Consider the following 13,318-nt stretch of genomic DNA (forward strand, 5'->3'; position numbering starts at 1 on the left):
ATCCAACACCCAGTACAGAACACCAGTCTCACAGACATACCTCCTATTCCTATTCTTCACAAGTAACTTACCTTGCCTCGACCCATTATCACTGAATCATTGAGCCAAAGCTCCCTACTCTGACTCCTCTCATCAGTCACCTGCTCTATAAAGCTGGTTTCTTTTTAAACTCTTCCCGCTGGTCTAACTCACTGACGTCCATGCGCCTGCTATGTTATCGTGCCACCCAACTAAATTATTCTTACCTTATTCTTATTTTTACATCTAATTATTTTTATTCAGGGACTCAACCACTTGAATTAATTGAAAGGAAGACGACTACAATGCCATAACATTACTTCTACAGGAGTCAAACATTTAAAACACCAATGTTTAGTGTTCCAAGATACTTGAAAAAAAATAGGAACAAGCTAAGAATCATAGTCCTACAGTTTATATCAGCATAGCCAATTCTTGTTACTTTCATAAACACCAACATTTTATCAGGAGATTTAGCAATCTATACATTGATAAAAGAAAAATAACACTTACCTTGCTGTCTAATTTTTTCATAGTAACAAGGTCAAGAGATTTTAGTGAGTGTCCTGTGGGTGCAATGAAGTACAGACAAGTATGAATTCTGGTGTCGTGATAATTGTAGAATGAACGCTTGATCTTCAGTTCTTCCTGAAGGTATGCTTCAAACTGTGCATCGATATATTCGACAATAGGCTTGTAGCTGGAATCAAACATGCAGTATTAGAAATAAAGGAAAATCTTTTCTAAAATGTCGTTACTAGACAGAGACATCAGACCATCTCAGAACCATGTCCAATGTAAATAAATATAAAATATTACATCCAAATTTTGACAATTAACCTCAATTAAGACAATAATTACATTATAGGCATTTATCATGGAATAATCTGCCTGTAATACAATTTTTTTCTTATGTTTCCAAGATCTGTTCATTGTCACAGACATATTAGTACTAGAACTGCTGTATGTCTTGCAAATCATCAATAACTTGTGGACAAAAATATTTTAATAGCAAGGCATATTTGAATTATATAATGACTCTTTCTGATTAGGAATCACAATTATACACAGACATAAGTTGGCAAGAATTATTTTTCAGTTTAATCATAGACTATACATGTAAAATGTATCACTTAAAACACTGAAACTTGTTGCCCATTCACTTAATTGCTAGAGCAACTTTAAATTCACTTTTCTGCTTTAGCTTCATTCCAATGGTATACATATTTCTTGACCAAGAGACCCATTCCAAAAATGCACACTAACAAATCAGTAAGGGATAAGGGTTACAAGAGAATGCTGCACCAAATGTTCCACAGCCCAACATGCTGGGGATGGTAAATTTCCCAGTTAAATGCATCAAGATAAGACAGCTTGATGTTAGGATAACCCTAACCATAGTTCTTTCATTTTCTCTCAGTAATTATGTAATCTTTCAATAACTTTCAAATAGTCACCGATTTATTAATGTCACAGCTTTAGCAGGAGATCTTGAAAAATATATACTGGAATTAGGTATGCCAAATTAAAAGTTTTATTTGTCACACGCACATCAACATACAGTGAAGTGCATTGTTTGTGTCAATGACAGTCCGAGGATGTGCTGGGAGCAGCCCACAAGTGCTGCCGTGCCTTGCTTCCAGCGCCAAGATGGCACCTCCATAACTTACTAACCTGTGCGCTATTGGAACTGGAATACTTGGAAGGAAACCCATGTGGTCAAAGGGAGAACTTACAAACTCATTACAGGCAGTGGGACGAATTGAACCCTGTACACTGGCATTATAAAGTATTACATTTGTTGCTATGCTATCGTGCGGTCTTAGGGAACCGGTACGCACAAGATGGCAGTAGTAGGATTCAATCTATGTTTACACAAAGATTGGAACCTTGATTCATTGCCTTAGACAGTTTGGCTACTCCATCAGAATTTATTCCTCATACAACCACTTCAGCTGCTATCTTGCTGATTACTCAGCTAACTGCTGGAAAGCTAGGAGTACAAGAGAGGACATATGAGGGCACACAGCTCTCCAGCTGATACTCTGTGTGCTCGGACCTGCTGAATGTCCACCTGGATAAAGTAACAGTTTCACCAAATGGTACATCTGAGGTTTCATTTGCAATGAGAGCTATTAATATTCAAAAATCTTACCTGTCCTCCTTGTTTATCTGATCCCCAAAGCCCACCGTATCTACAATAGTCAGCTTTAGCCGTACGTTACTCTCTTGTAATTCATAACTGCGTGATTTTAACCGGACTCCAGGTTCGTTGTGGGATGCCTGTGTATTTTCAAATTTAGTATTGAACAAAGTGTCCATTAATGTCGATTTACCAATGCCAGTTTCACCTAAAAGATATAAAACAAAGTAAATATACTTATTTTTCAGTTAATTTCTCCAAATTTATTCTTGAACTTATTACTGATGAACTAGTGAAAGAAATATACATTTTAAAAAGTATTCCATATGTGAAAACTCAGTGACTGAATCAATTATCAGAATGCCTCCATTCACCAAAAATAATGACCATAACAGTTAAAAGAAACCCCAGATTATTTCAATAAACAGCTCAGTTCCAAACATTATCACTTGCTTTATGCTTCAACACATCATGGTATAACACGTGGCTTTCATATGTTTAATTATTTGTTTATATCAAAATAATTTCTAAGCTGCCTGTAATCCCTGGCAGCTTCTGCAAAAGTTTTATTCATACAGACCCACAGACAATTGGAAATCCAGAAGAAAATAACTGCATTTCAAAATTAGCAAGCAAAACCTGAGTGGACAATATTGTTGTCACATGTATTTAGATAAAATGGAAAGCTTCTGTTTGCATGCAATCCAGATGGATCAATTCAAATACATAAATCAATATGAAATGGAAAATCAAGTGCAAGACACAAAGTATGCTCTAGGAACTCAGGTCAGGCAGAATCAATGGAGGGAAATAAACAGTCAAAGCATTGTTACAGTTACAGAGAAAACTCAGCGCAGGAAGATAGAGAGCAAGGGCCATGAAGAGGTAGACTGCAAGATGAAGACAAACAATGGGATTTGTTCACGAATCCTATAAAAGCAGAGTAGAAGCTGTCATTGAACATGGTGGTATACGTCTCAAGTATTTTCTGCCTGAGGGAAAGGGGAGAGTATAATAGCCAAAATGGCTGTGCCATCAACCTACACCTGGACCACAGGTCTCCATATCACACCCATCTCTGCATTTATCCAAACTTCCCAAGTGCTACAATTGAACCTGCATCCACTAGCTCCACGTGCAGTTTCTTCCACATTCTCACCACCCTCCAAGTGAAGTTTCCCCACAGGTTCTCCTTAAATATTTCACCTTTAACCCATGACCTCAAGTTGTAGTCTCACCCAGTCACAGTGGAAAAAGCCTGATTGCACTTACCCTATTTATACCCCTCATAATTTTGTATACCTTTATCAAATCTCCCCTCATTATCCCATACTCCAGGGAATAAAGCCCTAACCTAATGAACCTTTCCCTATAACTCAGGCCCTCAAGACCCAGTAACATCCTTGTAGATTCTCCCCATACTCTTTCAATCTAAATGATATTCTTCACATTTCCTTTCCAGTCATGATAAGCAGTCTCAGACTGAAATGTCAACTGTTCACTCCCCTCTACGGATGCTGCCCGACACGCTGAACACTTCCAGCACTGTGTGTGCATGCATTGCACCTGATGGAAGCCTACATAAAAATAGAAAGATCTTGACCTTGAAACCATCATCGATGACTCATTTTTGTTTTGTTGACAATGATTTTCTTTCACTTGCTTTCAAAGGAATTAGCATAATTATTTGCAGCGGTATAAACAGCTTTATTATATGACCTGTGATAATCAGGTTGGTGTACCAAGGTTAAAATTGCCTTCGTATAAGAATAAAAGAAATTGTGTGTGTGTGTGTTGATTACTTCGTGTTTTTCAGGAAGCTGATGCAAAACTAATATCTCCCCCTAAGCAGAGATATAGACACCAGATTTATAAATGAGGTTTTATAAATTGGATACTGCCAGGGAATATTATGCCCAGGGGTTGCGTTGGTTAAAAGATTCTATCAGTATTAAGTAGTCTAACATTAACTTATTGACATTGAAGTTATTTCATTAACATGACATCACTAGGTTCTAAACAAACTGTGACTAATTATGTTGATGTGTAACTACAAATCACATTTTGAAAGCAAAACAAATTCACTAGTGATAGATTACAATAAAACTACAAAAGAAAATAATTTGTGTAGATTTGCAGCTTCCAGTGGTAATCTGGTATTACCAGCAGTGAATACAGTGTACTCAGATTGTGTAGTACAGACCATGCCTGAAACATCATTTAGAATTCTTAATGGGGCCACTCCAATCCATGATTAGAATATCTGTGCGATTTCTGAAGAATCATTCTCAGCAGCTGCATTGGTATGCAGGAAGTTAACTCTGTAGCGTGCCAATTTTATCTTGGGGTTAGTGAATTTCAAAAAGCCTGAAAGCATGTAATACCAGGCTCAGGGACAGCTTCCAGCCTAATCAGACAATTAGGTGAACTTTTACGATAAGGTGGATTCTTGATCTCACTACCCACCTCCTCATGGCTTGCACAACACTTTGTCTGTAACTGCAACACTACATTCTGCATTGTTATTGCTTACTTCCCTGTGTACTGCTTTGATGTACTGGTGTGATGTAATGATCTATATGAATGGCATGCAATGTAAAACAAAGATCCCCCCCCCCCCCCCCCCACTGTCCTACAGTACATGTGACAATAACAAACCAATTTACCTTTTCAGTTAAAGTGGGCACCTGAACTTCATATAGGCTTGTATTTCTGCACTACCAACAGTAGGCATCAGCCCATAACTGTTCAACTAAGCATACAAGTCAGCACACAAGACCACTAAATAGGAATACCACCATTTGAATATTATTGTCACATAACAAGGTACAGTGAAAAGCTTGCTTTGCATACTGCTCATACAGATCAAATCATAGTGTATTCAAGCAAAAGAATTATAGAATGCAGAATAAAGTGCAACAGGTACAGAGAAAGTGCAGTGCAGGGAAACAATAGATGCAAGATCATTATGAGGTAGAAGAAGAGGTCAGGAGTTCCCTTTATTGTACTAAAGATGTATTCAACAGTCTTATAACGGCAGTTAGGAGCTGCCCTTAAGCTGGGAGTACATGCTTTTAGGCTTTTGTATCTTCTTCTCCCTGGTGGGAGAGGGGAGAAGAATGTCCAGGGTGGGTGGGATCTTTGATTGTACTGGCTGCGTAACTGAACAGCAAGAAGTACAGAGTCCACAAAGGGAGACTTGTTTCCATGAAGTGATGAGCTGCATCCACAACTCTCTGCAGTTTCTTGCAGTCACAGTTACCATACTAAGCTGTGATGCATCTGGATTGGATGCCTTCCATACTGCATCAATAAAAATTGGTAAGGGTTCAGTGGTGATAATGCCCAATTATTTTAGCCTCCTCAGGCAGTGGAGACACTGCCAAGCTTTCTTGACCATGGTGTCCTTGTGGTTGGACCAGAACAGGCTGTTGGTGATGTTCACTCCTAGGAACTTGAAGCTCTCAACCTCAGAACTACTGATGTAGACAGGAGTAGATGCACCACCCTCCTTCCTGAAGACAGTGACCAGCTCCTTTTCTTTTTACTGACATTGAGGGAAAAGATGACACCATGTTACTAAGTTCTTTCTCTCTCCTTCCTGTAGTCCAACTCATTATTTGATATACAGCCCACTACAGTGGTATCATCTGCAAACTTGTAAATGGAGTTAAGAATTTAGCCATGCAAGTCATGAGAGTATGTGAGACTAGAGCAGGGGCCTTTGGACACAACTGTGTGCAGCACCAGTGGCAAAGGTGTTACTGCCTATCTTTACTAATTTCAATTTGTTGGTCAGGAAGTTAAGGATCCAGTTGCCGAGGGAAGTGTTCACTCCAGGTCTTGGAATTTGGTGATGTCTGCTTGGAATTATAGTGCTGAAGGCTAAGCTGTAGCCAATAAACAACGGTCTTTACTGTCCAGATGTTCCAGAGATGAGTATAGGACCATAGAGATGGCATCTGCTATAGACCTGTTTTAGCAGTCAGTGAATAGCAGTGGCTCAAGGTTGTCCAAGAGACTGGAGTTGATGTGTGCCATTACCAGCCTCTTAACAGTATCCATGAATGATTATTACATTTTTGATAGCAGTCAGATGGATCAACTTGAAGTATATAACTGATAAAGTGAAAGGAAATATTTGCAGATTTTATTTAAAGGAGATACATCTTTAGATTTGCTACTTTATCAAAATATACATTTTGAACATCTGAATTTGCAGCTAATTCCTGTCTCTACATAATAGCTTTGTACAGTTTGCAAGGATTAACAACAGCACCTCTGGGCCTTCACCAGTAAAAGCACTTGCTTGAACTGCTTGGAGCTTATCGGAAAAAAGGCAAATGCTGCATTTTATCAATTCACATGTCTCTTTTTTTGAGTTTCAAAGTTCCCTGTACATTTAATACAGAATTTGAAATAACAATAACGTCCAAGTACAAGTGAGAATATAGCACGGAATGTTCGTGCATGTGCTAGGGACAAACCCATAATTAAACAGGAATTACAACTTCTCAAGAGTGACCTCATTGTTACACTGGGGCTTTAACCTTTTAGTGTTAGGCAGTCCAAATTAAAATGCACTACCCTACTCGGGCTTGGTACCCTATATAAGTACATCATTATCTCCAAGTCCATATTTAGAGTAACAACAAAGAACAATGGACTTTTGACTTTATCCAGTAAACAGCTAGCCCACAACAAGGAGAATAATATCTTCCTGTGCTGAAATTTATTTGACAAGTTTCCTCATGATCATGTTGTGAAATTCTGTTATATCATTTCATCACCAATTTCAAAATTAATTTTTCTGGTTAGAATAGAATTAGTCTGAAAAGATAGTATTTGCTTAAAAAGTTAATGTGTTACCACCTTCAAAATCCCCTTCAATTAATTTTAGTGTCAAATTTTCTAAAGTTCAAATTAAACTTTGCACTTCACAGGAAGTCCAAGTTTGATGCACAAACTAATCCCAGTGAATTCTTACAAAGGGGCTGCAGTTCTTAATGTGCCCTTTGTCACATGCGGATGGGTGACGAAGAGCATCTGTGGATGTCACGCTGGCCCAGGTCAGTGGTCCAGCCGCCACGAGGGCCAGTGAGTCAGGTTTGAGTTCCAGTCATCAGCTAAACCAGGGATCAATCAGATGTTCAGAAGTCAAAGCAGATGGCCAAAGGCTGGTGACGGGAGGCCTGGAGAATTTGAGGACTGTTATGCATGTGGGTGGTTAGGTGGGTGGGGAGGGAGGGAAAGGGCTTGTTCTGCTGTTGTTCTGTTGCTGGCTGGTTGTGTTACGTTGTTGTACTGTTGTTTTGCCAAGCACTGTAGCAACACCTGCAGGCTGCCACCCTGCCCCAGCACCTTCTTGGATGTGCTGCTTGTTAATGCAAACGACACGTCACTGTTGCTTCAATGCAAACGTATAATAAGTAAATCTGAATCAAAACTAGTTGAAAACTTAAGCATTTCTCTTTTTATTCTCACTGACACTATGTCTCCCCAATGATTCACAGAATTTATTTATAAGAAAAATAGTAAACATGTTACAAAAACAAAATGAGAGGGAAGGCAGAACTCATTGGCCCTTGAACTTTAATGATATAGCCCTTTCACAAAGACTGCATTTCTCCCACGGAAACAATCCCCACGTCAGCACATTACAATGCTTCCACTGTCTTCATACAAAACTTGCAATCCAATAGTGGTATAAGATTTCAGCAATTTGAAGAACACCATTTCTGTAAAACATACATCATGCTAGGTTAACATCCTTTAAAAATCTGCAAGGCAATTCCTGCAGTACATTTGTGAATCAAGAGATCAGGATTCCAAGTGAATTTTGATATTAAGAAATGTTGCAACCACAAAGATTTAAATTGATCAAGATGCTGTAAATAGGACAGAGACAGACATATTTCAGGTGAAACATACCATAACCCACTTCAATACTTGCTAAACAAGACCATCAATCCTTCCACAATCTTATTTAAAAGATACTAGCAAACACAGAAGCTGGAACCTGAACTACCTGAAGTAACCTGAAATGTTAACTCTCCTTCTTTATACTCCCTGGCCAGCTGAACATTTCCAGCACCATTTTTCATTTCATACATTCATATTGGGAATAGGTTCATGGGCATCAAGTATTGTCTTCAAGTAGCTGTTTCCATTGATGGAATCTGAATGTAATCTGGGTTTCAAAACAGATTTAACCAGACACAATTTTGATTATTTTAATCCAAATAGCCAGGTAAATTTAGATGATTGAACGATGTTGAAAACAGAATTAAATTTAGATAGACTTTACAGCGTCAATGCAAACCATCAAGAACCAATGTAAATGTTGATGGTTTGAAAGGCAAAGAAATGTAATTTAATTAACAAGATTAAAAACTTACTTCTATGCTAACTAGCAATACCCTCAATATTTATCCTTTCAGATTATTTAACAGCAGAATATATACCCGCTTCATATGGCAAAACAACAATGGCTGGAATGTCTGGGAACAATCCGGAGGCGCAGCATAGTCACGTCTTAAAGATGAAGCATTCTAAAAAGGAGGCGGCGGCAACCATGGCTGACAAGGAAAGTCAAAGACAGCACGAAAGCAAACGAAATAGCATATAATACAGCAAAATTTAATTAGAAGTTAGAGGACTGAGAAACTTCAAAAACCAAGAGAAGGCAATTAAAAAAGGCATAAAGGGGGAAAAGATGAAATATGAAGGTAAGCTAGCCAATAATATTAAAGAAGATACCAAAAACGACTTTTCAGATATATAAAAGAGACTATGGTGAATATCAGACCACTGAAAAATGACACTGGTGCAGTAGTAGCAGGGAACAAAGAAACAACAGATGAACTTAATAAATATTTTTCATCAGTCCTCTCTTATGGAGGACAAGGAGAATGCCAGAAATATGTCAGGGGGCAGAAGTAAATACACAAAGTACGCTGCAGATGCTGTGGTCAAATCAAGACATACAAAAAAGCTGGATGAATTCAGGTCAGGCAGCATCCGTTGAAAGAAGCAGTCAACGTTTCGGGTCGAGACCCTTCGTCAGGACTAAAGAAGGAGGGGGCACCCATGCTGAGCTCGTCAATTTCATCGACTTTGCCTCTAACTTTCACCCAGCCCTCAAATTCACTTGGTCCATCTTGGACACTTCTCTCCCCTTTCTCGATCTCTCAGTCTCCATCTCTGGAGATAGACTGTCCACTGACATCTTCTATAAACCCACTGACTCCCATAACTACCTTGATTATACCTCTTCCCACCCTGCCAAATGCAAAAATTCTATTCCCTATTCCCAGTTCCTCCGTCTCCGCCGCATCTGCTCCAAGGATGAGGCTTTCCATTCCAGGACATCCCAAATGTCCTCTTTCTTTAAGAATTGTGGTTTCCCTTCTGCCGTCATCAATGATGCCCTCACCCGCATCTCCTCCATTTCCCGCACTTCAGCCCTCACTCCATCCTCCCGTCACCACAACAGGGACTGTGTTCCCCTTGTCCTCACCTACCACCCCACCAGCCTCCGGATCCGGCATATTATCCTCCACAACTTCTGCCACCTTCAATAGGACCCCACCATTAAGGACATCTTTCCCTCTCTACCCCTCTCTGCTTTTCGCAGGGATCGTTCCCTCCGCAACTGCCTGGTCCACACGTCCCTCCCCACAGATCTCCCACCTGGCACTTACCCTGCAAGCGTAAGTGCTACACCTGTCCCTACACCTCCTCTCTTACCACCATTCAGGGTCCCAAACAGTCCTTCCAGGTGAGGCAACACTTCACTTGTGAGTCTGTTGGGGTAATCTATTGCATCCGGTGCTCCCGGTGGGGCCTCCTCTACATCGGCGAGACCGCTTCGTCGAGCACCTACACTCCGTTCGTCACAACAGACAGGATCTCCCGGCTGCCGCTCACTTGAACTCTCCTTCACATTCCCATCCCGATATGTCCATACATGGCCTCCTCTACTGCCATGATGAGGCCAAACTTCGGTTGGAGGAACAACATCTCATATACCATCTGGGTAGTCTCCAGCCCCTTGGTATGAACATCGAATTCTCCAACTTCCGGTAATTCCCTCGCTCTCCCTTCCCCCATCCCACCTTCATTCTGTCTCCTCTTCTAGCTGCCTATCACCTCTCATGACTCTGCCTTCTTCTACTACCCATAGTGCTTTCCCCTTAGATTCCTTCTTCACCTCTCCTGCCTATCCCCTCCCTGCTTCCCCTCCCCCACCCCTTGAACTTTCCTCTGATTGGTTTTCCACCCTCCCCCCACCTTCTTTTTAGGACCCCTGCCCCCTCCTTCTTTAGCCCTGACGAAGGGTCTCAACCGAAACGTTGACTGCTTCTTTCAACGGATGCTGCCCGACCTGCTGAGTTCATCCAGCTTTTTGTACGTCTAGAAGTAAATACAGTTGTTATTACTGAGGAGAAGGTGCTTAGGAAGCTGAGAGTCTGAAGATAGTTAAGTAACCTAGACCAGATGGTGCACACCCCAGGGTTCTGAAAGAGGTGGCTGAAAACACTATATGTAGGCATTAGTAATAATCTTACAAGAATCACTAGATTCTGGAATGGTTCTAGAGGGCAGAACAATTACAAATGTCACTCCACTCTTTAAAGGAAGGAAGGCAGAAGAAAGGAAATTACAGGCCCGTTAGCCAGACTTCAGTGGTTAGAAAGTTAGAGTCTATTATTAAGGAATAGGTTTCGTGGTAGAACCATAGAACATTACAGCACAGAAACAGGCCTTTTGGCCCTCCTTGGCTGCGTCGAACCATTTTTCTGCCTAGTCCCATTGACCTGCACCTGGATCATATCCCTCCATACACCTCTCATCCATGTACCTGTCCAAGTTTTTCTTAAATGTTAAAAGTGAGCCCGCATTTACCACTTCATCTGGCAGCTCATTCCACACTCCCACCACTCTGTGTGAAGAAGCCCCCCCCCCCCCAATGTTCCCTTTAAACTTTTCCCTCTTCACTCTTAACCCACGTCCTCTGGTTTTTTTACTTGAAGGCACATGACAAAATTGGCCAAAGTCTGCATGGTTCCCTAAAGGAGAAATCTTGCCTGACAGATCTGTTGGAATTCTTTGAGGAAATAACAGGCAGGATAGACAAAGGAGTCAGTGGATGTTGTTCATTTGGATTTCCAGAAAGCCTTTGACAAGGTGCCACATGAGGCTGCTTGACAGGAAAGATAATAGCATGACTAGAACATGCGCTGATTAGCAGTAAGCAAAGAGTCTGAAAAAGATGGCCTTTCCTAGCGGTGTTCCACAGGGGCTGATGCTGGGACCATTTTCTTTCCTGTTATATATCAATGATTTGGATAAAGGAATTGATGGCTTTGTGGTCAAGTTTGGGAACAATACGAAGAAAGTTGAAGGGCTGAAAGCAGGTTGTCTGCAGAAGAACTTAGTTTCAATAACAATTATCAAAAGGATGTATAAATTATACAATCTAGATAGTTGTTTTCTCACAACTAGCCTAAAAAAAACCCAATTAAAGAAAAAGAACAAAAATAAAAAAGACCAACACTCGATGCACCAAAACTCACATCATGCAAACAATTGAAGCAAACAATATGCTGAACCACATGGAGTCCTCAGATCCAATCCCTGGAGCAGCCCGGAGCAGACCCAAAGCCTTGTTCATCTGTTAGCAGCATAGAGCACAGCAGCCTCAGTGCCATGGAGATCACCATTGCGGAGAACGAGCAAAATTGGCTTTTGTCCTGACTGACACTGTATTTTCAGTCTACCTGAGCCGGCGTGTCAATTGATCAAACAACGGAACAGCGAAAAGCTCTGACACCTGGAGAAAGGAGTGAAGACCGCGGAGGACGTGCGAAATCTGCTCTCGTCTCTGATATGGGCTAGCATTTAAATTGTCTAAACAGTGTATCATACTTCGCCTTAGAACCCAGCTACAGCGAAAGGCTCCGGGCATAGACCATGCTGCCTAACAACTAGCTCTGGGCCCAGATTTCCTCGCCCAGCCCAAGGCTGCTCTCAAGCTCTTTGAATCAGCTTGGCACCCAGAGTGATCCAACCTCACACCCAGGCCAGTCGTACAGGCACCAAATCTCCTCTGCCCAGGCCAGGACTTCTCCTTTTGGCACCCAGAGCGATCCACTTTGCACCCGGGCCAGTCATACAAGCACTGGAACTCCATTATAATGCTTCCGCAACACACCATCTCGGCTCATCCCCTGAACTTACCTCACCATCGATTACCCCTTCACTTTGTGGCAATAATTTAACACAATTTACCTCAGAAAAGATATTTTTAGTCATGTTTTAAGTCAGATTTTTCAGCTTCTTGACTACCAGAAAGCTGTTGTTAACACATTCAATAGCACCATCTTAATCAGAAGTTTGAAGAGGTGGCAGTTGGAATACAAGTTCAGGGCAGTGCATTGTCATGAACTTTGGTCAAAGATAAAGGCGTGGGCTACTTTCCAAATGGAGAGAAAAAATATCAGAAGGTGCAAAGGGACTTGAAAGTCGTTATGCAGAATTCTCTAAAGGTTAATGTTCAGGTCAAGTCTGTGGTAAGGAAGCAAATACAGTGTTTGCATTCATTTTGAGAGGACTAGAATACAAAAGCAAGGAAGTAATACTGAGGGTTTATAAGGCATTGGATAGATCTACCAGATGATGCAGGAGCAGGTTTTCTAGGTTAAGGGATTTTTTAAAAATTTCCTGTTAAACAAGAATTTCATAATCACTTCCTTTCACTTGTAGGTTTACACTGGAGTTTGTCTTAATACACGAACGCAGCACTGTAAATACCAATTAACAATTTATACACCAAATTTAAAGCTGCTTGACAAACAGCCTAAATCATGAGGCTAGCTTCAGGCTGTTTTTCATTCACTGCTGCATTCATGATGAGGAATAAACTGAATGTAGTGGGGAGATACTATAATGTAATGTAATAGTCAACATACACTGTGATACCAACGCACAGAAATAATCATCCAAAAGACACAGAACACCCAATCTTCCCATGGATGTTATTAAAAATGAAATTGCATTTCCTTTACATGAACAAAATGAAACCACATCTAGAATAGCATTAATGCTTTAATTTGTATTCTATTTGATTTTGATTGCATAAAAAACAAGTAAAAT

The 13,318-nt window shown here is 40.6% G+C and overlaps 1 protein-coding gene across 5 annotated transcripts in view; it reads right to left on the reverse strand.

Moving 5' to 3' along the window:
• Positions 1-13,318, reverse strand: part of LOC140738044 (septin-11) — a 100,466-nt gene that overhangs the window by 42,732 nt on the left and 44,416 nt on the right. For all 5 annotated transcript variants that reach the window (XM_073065034.1, XM_073065032.1, XM_073065036.1 and 2 more), the window contains exons 3-4: positions 2,174-2,369; positions 532-718 (exon numbers count right to left, since the gene is read on the reverse strand). In XM_073065034.1, the coding sequence (XP_072921135.1) occupies positions 532-718; positions 2,174-2,369 (383 nt within the window). The remainder of the gene's footprint in view (positions 1-531; positions 719-2,173; positions 2,370-13,318) is intronic.

The sequence above is a fragment of the Hemitrygon akajei genome, chromosome 13, assembly GCF_048418815.1.
Source record: "Hemitrygon akajei chromosome 13, sHemAka1.3, whole genome shotgun sequence".
Taxonomy (NCBI): Eukaryota; Metazoa; Chordata; class Chondrichthyes; order Myliobatiformes; family Dasyatidae; genus Hemitrygon; species Hemitrygon akajei.